Source organism: Artemia franciscana, chromosome 7, assembly GCF_032884065.1.
Source record: "Artemia franciscana chromosome 7, ASM3288406v1, whole genome shotgun sequence".
Classification (NCBI taxonomy): domain Eukaryota; kingdom Metazoa; phylum Arthropoda; class Branchiopoda; order Anostraca; family Artemiidae; genus Artemia; species Artemia franciscana.
The window spans coordinates 6,253,743-6,261,515 of record NC_088869.1 but is presented as its reverse complement, the minus strand read 5'-3'; the positions used below and the strand labels follow the sequence as shown (position 1 = coordinate 6,261,515).

At 37.6% G+C, this 7,773-nt stretch overlaps 1 protein-coding gene across 1 annotated transcript; it reads right to left on the bottom strand.

The window, feature by feature from the left end:
- Positions 1 to 2,131: 2,131 nt before the first annotated feature.
- LOC136028596 (asparagine--tRNA ligase, cytoplasmic-like) lies at positions 2,132 to 3,829 on the bottom strand. The gene has a single exon (XM_065706428.1). It carries the CDS (start codon positions 3,815 to 3,817, stop codon positions 2,132 to 2,134), a length of 1,686 nt encoding a protein of 561 aa, XP_065562500.1. The 5' UTR covers positions 3,818 to 3,829.
- Positions 3,830 to 7,773: the final 3,944 nt, after the last annotated feature.

The window sequence follows — 7,773 nt, the reverse complement described above, 5'->3', positions numbered from 1 at the left end:
TAAAATAACCTTACTAAAAACATTCCAGTTAGTATTTCTGTAATTATACTTGACATTATTGCAAATTTCCAAAATATCTGCATCAAAAACTAGGTTAAACCTGATATACAAGTGATCAGGTAAGGATGGGGGGTCATTTTTCACTTCCCAGCTGTCAACTTTGGTAAATTTAAACCAGCTACTGTGACGTCAGGGCTAGAATATGAAAGTTCTTAAGTTGGCATATCTGGGTCATACAGTACTATTAATGATTTCCTGGCAACAAAATCCTCAGAAGAAATATTATTAAGCCGAGTGAGCTCTTGGCATTAAAATATGCACTCAAAACATAATTTGAATAATTTCTAAGACTCTCTATTCTTGCTTAAGAACTATCTAATGAGCACAAGGATGGAGGGCAATACACGGATTAAACTAGAATAGTTCTACTTTTAAGATAAACAGACACTGTAACACATTCATTGGTCGAGATTTCGTAGTGTATATTGCATTTTAAGGATTTGCGGACAAGTATAGCGGCACTATACAATCTTTTCTCAAACGTTTTCTTTGAGAAGATATTGTACATATTCGGTACACATGAAAGTTTACCAGATTTATTATTATAAGGCTCTTGGATAAGCACGACATCAGGGCATAAGTCAACCAGTATTTTTTCTACTTCTGCCGATGCAGCATAACAATGTTGTAGGTTAATCTGTAGAAACTGTAAGTTATTCCTACATACATTTACATGAGACGTGTTCTGCATTCATCATAAATAATCAATATTTTTTTTTAATTGTTGGGTTATTTCTCTGGCTGTTGGGCAATTTTTGTAATCGTACCATGGATGTGGCTCACAATTGAGGTGTCGCTTATTACACGAACGGCAACATGACCAACTACTGAAATATTTAGTACATTCATTGTAGTCTTGATAGCCCATACGCCAAGAGCAGGTTAAATCACCCTTACACTCATCAGATTTCTTATGGCCGAAAAGACAAAAATTGGTGCATCGTATAATGTTAATGTAATCCTCGCAGTGTAGGCGTAAAAATCCAAATTTGAAGCCTCCTCTTTTAAAAATTTCTCCTCTGATTTATGGGCTCATTTCTAATGTGTTGATGTAACTTTTTCGTTTTCATTAATAGTCACCACTTCAAAGGTTTCTCCAGGAATAACAAGTTTTTCTATATCTGGATTACTGTGCTCTATAAATTCTTTGCACTCTGATTTATTTTTGATTATAGGAACACCGTTCACTAGCATTCTTGCTGGGTGTTTTTTCTAATTCCCTCGAACTATATTTTAATGCTACTGAACTTTTGTTGAAAGCACAAAGAGCATTGTTTAAATTTCGTTTTGAGTCAAATTTAACAATGATTTTGCCTTCTCGCCCATGTTTGATAGTTTTAGCAAAAAATTTGGTGGAATCTTCTTTGATTATTTTACTAGCGTCTTGCACTATTTTGTTGGGGGTTCTCTCTTTTTTATATGATCTTTTGCTTCATTACTGCTAGGCTCAAGAATAATGATTATGGTTTCAGGACCTACAACAACACTAGAGTACGATCTACGATTTTCAAGAGAGGATGGAACCATTGTTTCTTTATTTTCCATTTTTGTGTAATTTGATTATATTTTGAATATTATCGTTTTCGTTGCGCAGAAGTTCTGCATTTTCTTCTATAAGCTGATTATATAAACTTTGAATTTGCTCACAAATATCGAATGCGTCATCCCTGCCTCCTGTATTTTCTTTACCTTGGCAAGAACTCCTTTCAAGGCATTGATTAGAGTACTAAAACTCGCTGCATCTTCTGTGCTTAACTGCAAAAGAGTCTCTTCCGCAGCTTGATTAACGGAAAATTCTTCCATTGTTAGAATCGGAATGAAACACTAGCAAAATCTTTTCATGGTATGGGATATAGTTATTAATTCGAGACCCATACCACCATTTTCACCAATCCATGTGGATCATACACAATATTATCCTCAATGGTTCCTGAATCCACGCACATTTTGTAAGATCCTGGGATGGCATGTCTTTAGTTTAAAACTTGAGCCTTGTAAAACTTGGGGTTGTCTGTTGGCCAGGTAATTGTAGCTAATACACCAAAATAATATCCAGTTGGAAGCTGGAACACTATGGTTTGCATCTGTCCAAGATTCTTGGATACAGACACGCATCGCAGATGTGGGGCAATTTGAGAATCCACATTAGAAATCTCTCTAGGCCAAGACCATAGCCTCCATGGGCACAGCTTCCAAATTTTCTTTGGTCACTGTACCAATAATAGGTACTGGGTTCTATCTTTTTTTCTATGAAAGCTTTTATAAGCTCGTCATAATTTTCTGTTCTCATGGAGGCCCCTAAAATTTCTCCAACACCGGGCATAAGAAGGTCTACTGACTCTGTAAGTTGTGGATCGTCAGAACATTTCTTTGTGTAGAAGGGTTTCCAGGCAGCTGGAAACCGACAAACCAAAATTGGTTCATTAAGTTTGTTTATCATTGTACGTTCTGCACCCTCGGGGATGTCATCCTTGGGTTGAAAATATGTACCATCTTTTTTTTTGATGTTGTTGTCTTTCAAATACTGAATTACTTCAGTGTAACTCATTCTTTTGAAAGGTCTCCTAGGTGTTCGGAAATCAGGGTTAATTTCGAACACTAACTGTCTCAAGGGGTTGTTAGGGTTTGTGATTCGATCGCAAACACTAACAACCAAATCTTCAATTTTTTCGAGAAGATTTTCGAACGTAATGAAATTGAATTCGGCTTCGATGTGAGTAAACTCACTAAGATGCCGTCTCGTTCGGGACTTTTCAGCACGGAAACTTTTTTGGATGCAAAAAACATCACCTAAGGCAGCAATTACACTCTCCAAATAGAGCTGAGAGCTCTGAGTCAAATAAGCTTTTTTCCCATAATATTGCAGCTCAAACAAACTTGATCCACCTTCAGTCTTCGTTTGAACTATGCAAGGTGGGTGTACCTCCATGTAACCCCTGTCTAAATGATGTTCTCTGATTAATTGCGTCACTAAAGAGGCTGCCTTCAAATTTTTAGAGGTATTTGTGCCTCTGATTACTATGTGGCGGTTGTCCAGTTGAAGGTCAAAATTTGTGTTCTTATCAAGAACAGAATAAGGTCCACCAGAAGGTGCTCCACATATGAGCTCCCAGTAATCTACAATAAGTTCGTGATCCCCAGGTGCCTTGTGGTGACTCCCTGGAGGTAATTCCATTACTTTTCCGAAAAGTGTGACGGATGATTCAGTTGTTAATGTGATGGCTTCATACGTACTACATAACAGATTAGTGAGCACGCACTGAAGATACCCGGTACCGTCCCGCAATTGTATGAATAACAACTTTTTACCTTCCCTTCTCAGATGATGAACCCAGCCTTGGATTTTGACCCTTCTTTCCCTATGCTCAGTAGAGTCTCTAATTTTGATCACCTTTGCCGTTGGAAGGGTTTTGTCTTCCCAGATTTTAATTCTCCTAGCCTCTTCAATCTTTTTGGCTCTCCTTTCTTGTTTTTCCTTCTCCTTAGCTGGGTTTTTCGCTGCTGCTGCTGTTTTTTTTGCTTCTTTTAGATTTTCTAACTTTTGGGCTCTTTTTAGAGCGCTTTTTGGCTTAGGTGAGTATTCCAAGCCATCAGCTTTTGAATCAACATCTCTTTTTTCATAAAATTTCTCTGAAGTGTTGGCTTGCTGCCCATAGTCACTGGCTTGGAATATTCTTGGTTTTCCTAAAAACCACCAAACTGATATCCCAGCAAATGTGACTGAAGCGCCAATCATGGCTATTTTAATCATAGCCATTGTTCTTTTAGCAAGTTTTTTTTTTACAATGATGGTCATTCAGTGATCTATTTATCTTTTATATAATCTATGATATCATGAGTTTTGCCCGGTATGACGTCTATATAAAATAATAACATTCTGTATATGCTACTATGAAAAATTATACAATTGGAAATGGGTTGAAATTAAAATGACGTCAGTCAGACATAACAGCTATGATATTTGCGAAAGAAGCATAAAGATTAAAAAAGTCAAAATATACATGTCAATGAATCTCTCTTAGACAAAAAGCTTTAAAAATAGATTTTTTGCTCTGATAAGGAAAATCGTTTTAAACAGTGAACTTTCTTTGTGTGTTATTAGATCATAGGCAGCGTAATAGTGTTGTCTAAGGGATGAGCAATGTAGGAACAATGTATTTTTCTTTGACCAAGGCACTTCGCTTAGAATCGGTTGCCATAGAAACTTAGAAATGTGCTCATTCTATTGGTAATTGAAAGTCTTTGTGCACTTTTCAAGAGTCAAAAGTGACTGGAAGTTGACAAGGAACCCCCCTCCCCCCTCCACAGACAAATTATTTCCCAAAACATATCGAATCAAATTTTTAAGATTGTAATGCTCCTTAGCATTATTGAAAGGTTCAGTAATTATGTCTTTAGAGCACGTAAACCCCCCCCCCCCCTACTGACCTCAGGGTAAGGACTATAGTCTGGGCAATACTTTTCCCCAAACATACCTGATCGAAATTGCGAGATTGCTATTTTGTTCAGAACGGTCCAAATAACATATGTTAATGGTTCCAGGGTTGACATAACTTCATAAGAGCCCATGGACAAGAGCACTAAGCTATATCCCAGGGCATATAAGGTCCTTATGGAATGGGCTGTAATATGAACTTTGGATGTGACTGATTTTATAAGGAGTTCTAGCTTCTAGTATTCTTTTTAAGAGTCAATAGTGATCAGCACCACAGATCGTTTAGAGTTGTTTAGCACAATTGAAAATTCTAGGAATTATGTATCTTGGTATCTCACCCCCCCCCCCCCCTACTGACTTCAGACTTCAGGGGAAGGAGTGTAGGCTATTCAATATGTTCATTGTTTACACATATTATATGTTTTTAAGAAAGGTGGGTATAGTGGAATTATCATGGGCAGCGCAATAGCGCTGTCTAAGTAAAGAGTTATGTGGGCATAATTAAATAAAAAACAAGTTTTTTAAATGAAAGTAAGGAGGAAAATTAAAACGAACAGAAATTCCTCCATATATTGAAGGGGCTGTTCCCTCCTCGACGCCCCGCTCTTTACGCTAAAGTTTGACTTTTTCTCTCGACTCTACTTTTTAAAACAGTAAAAAACTTTTGCGTAAAGAGCGGGGCGTTGAGGAGGAAACTGCCCCTTTCATATACGGAGTAATTTCTGTTGTTTTTAAGTTTTAACAACAGAACTCCTTACTTTCAGTTAAAAAAAACTTATTTTTTATTTAATTTCTGAATATTTTTGAATTAACGTATGTTTTGATGTTGGCTCTCCGCATATGAATAATTTAAACGAAATTTGCATATTAATTTATTTTTTGGCTAAATGTCTTAATCATAGTTTTGTTGGGACTATTTTGAAAAAAAATAGAAGCGGGGAACTAGGCCTAGTTACCCTCCAATTTTTTGGTTACTTAAAAAGGCAACTAGAACTTTTAATTTTACGAACGTTTTTATTAGTAACAATATACGTAACTTACGAATTAACTTACGCAACTTACAAATTAACTTACGTAATGAACTTCTAAATTCGGATGTTTTTATTACGCATATGAGGGGGTTCGTCCCTCGTCAATGCCTCGCTCTTTACACAAAAAATTAATTCTGTCCCGATTCCTTAAGAATGACCCCAGAATCAAAAAGGCCGTAGAATAAATCGTTGAAATTAATAAAATTACTTTGGCGTAAAGACCGGGGTATTAAGAGGATGTGAACTTTTTTTATGCGTAATAATTTCTGTTCGTTTTAAGTTTTAATGCTTCTCCTTACTTCGAGTTGAAGAAACTCTTTCATATTTACTTTTTCATTACTCTTAAAAAAAAAGCTAAAAGATCCTGCGGCCCCTTCATGGAAATTATCTTCCCCCCTAACAAATTCCTCCATGAAAAGTTTCCCCATAACATCCTCCCCTCAACCCCTCCCCCAACCAAAAGAATCCCACTGAAAGTGTCTGTACACTTCCCAATAACCAGAGTCGGGTAAGACAGACTCCATTTTGGTTTTTCGTCTGCGGAAGAGGTTGGAAACAAGCAACGACTGACGAAAGGTGTCTAACTTGTCCCCAAAACACTGAGTTACGTAAAGAAACCTTCTTCACACATAAATCAGCCGTATTTCCGGGCCCAGATAAAAAAAACTGAAGTTGGTCAAAAGGTCCATCTTGCCCACCCCATAGGATAAGACGGACCAGCCCTTTGGGCAAGACGGACCCAATTGCTCAAAAAGATTGATTGTCTCTAAACAATTTTATTTTGAATACTTAAAATACTAGTAGTAAGTAAAAAAGTAAAAAGTTAGCAAATAACTATATTTAAACACTGTACGAGGCCAAATCTACGTGAAAAACGAACTGAGCCGACTGTCTCGTCGTTCCGCCCGAAGGGGTCGGTTTTGGCAGCTTCATGATGACCTCTTCTTTTCGCACGAAGCTCATCTCTTCAGTTACCGTGAATTTGCTCGATGGAGCTAATCGCTTCCAAAACTGAACTTGGAAACCATCAGATTCACAATCACACACAACTCCAACATAATTCCTGAAGCTCTTCTTGGTCGGCACTTTCACAACCAAGAAATCCCCACTTTTTGGTTTGGTTCCATCAAGAAACTCCTCCTCCTCTGACCCATCCAAATGCAAGCTGTCATCACTTTCATCATCCAGCGCGATATGTTCATCGAAGCTGTCTTCCCCGTTCCCAGGCTGTTTGGAGAGGTTGCTCTTTTCAGGCCGTTTTCTTTGAGCTTTCTTTTCTGATTTTTTTCTTTTCAACTCAAATTCTTCTTCCAGTCTGTTTTTTTCAGGTGTGTTCGTCAGAATTTTGGACTTTGTTCTTTTCCTAGACGTTTTTCCGTCTCTTGCATAGAAACTCGCCTTAGGGTGAGGACGAACCGACTCTGGAGTCACTGGCATAGTCGCAGAAATCACTGAGCTACTGGTAGTTGGCAGCACGTCGTTATTCAAGCTCTCGTCACCAGGGCTGGTTGATGGAACTGCAGACTGGCCTGTCATGGGAGACGTCTCTGGTGCTGGTCGGTCTGTCACAAAGGGGCAGCAAAACTTCTAATTTTCGCTATAATGAGCCCTCTTGCGACATTCTAGGACTACTGGGTTGATATGATCACCCCTAGAAAAAAAAACAAATAAACACGCATCCGTGATTTGGCTTCTGGCAAAAAAAGTACAAAATTCCACAGTTTTGGAAAAAGGAGCTTAAAACTTCTACCCTAGATTTGTTTTTTCTGATACGCTGAATCCTATGGTGTAATTATAGTTTAGATTATATGACTTTTACGGGGTGTTTCCCCCTATTTTCTAGAATAAGGCAAGTTTTTTTCAGGCTAGTAACTTTTGATAGATAATACTAAATTTGATGAAACTTGTATATTTAAAATCAGTATTAAATACAATCCTTTCGATTTAACTATTGATATCGAAATTCCGTCTTTCAGAGTTTCGGTTACTATTGAGCCGTGTCGCTCCTTACTACAGTTCGTTACCACGAACTGTTTGATATATAATTCATTGATTTTTATTTATTTATTTTTCAGTTTCTTAGATCAGGGCACTTCGTATCGAAGAAGTTGTCATAAAAATATTGAAAGGGACTCATTCGACTGGAAACTGAAAGAGCTAGTGCCATTCTTAATAGTCTAAATTGATTGGAGGGCAACCAAACCCTCCCTGATTCTCATCATTTCCCCTAACACATCCAATCCATAT

Coding starts and splice junctions, on each gene's coding strand:
- LOC136028596 (XM_065706428.1), bottom strand. CDS start 3,817: ATGGCTATGATTAAAATAGCCATGATTGGCGCTTCAGTCACATTTGCT.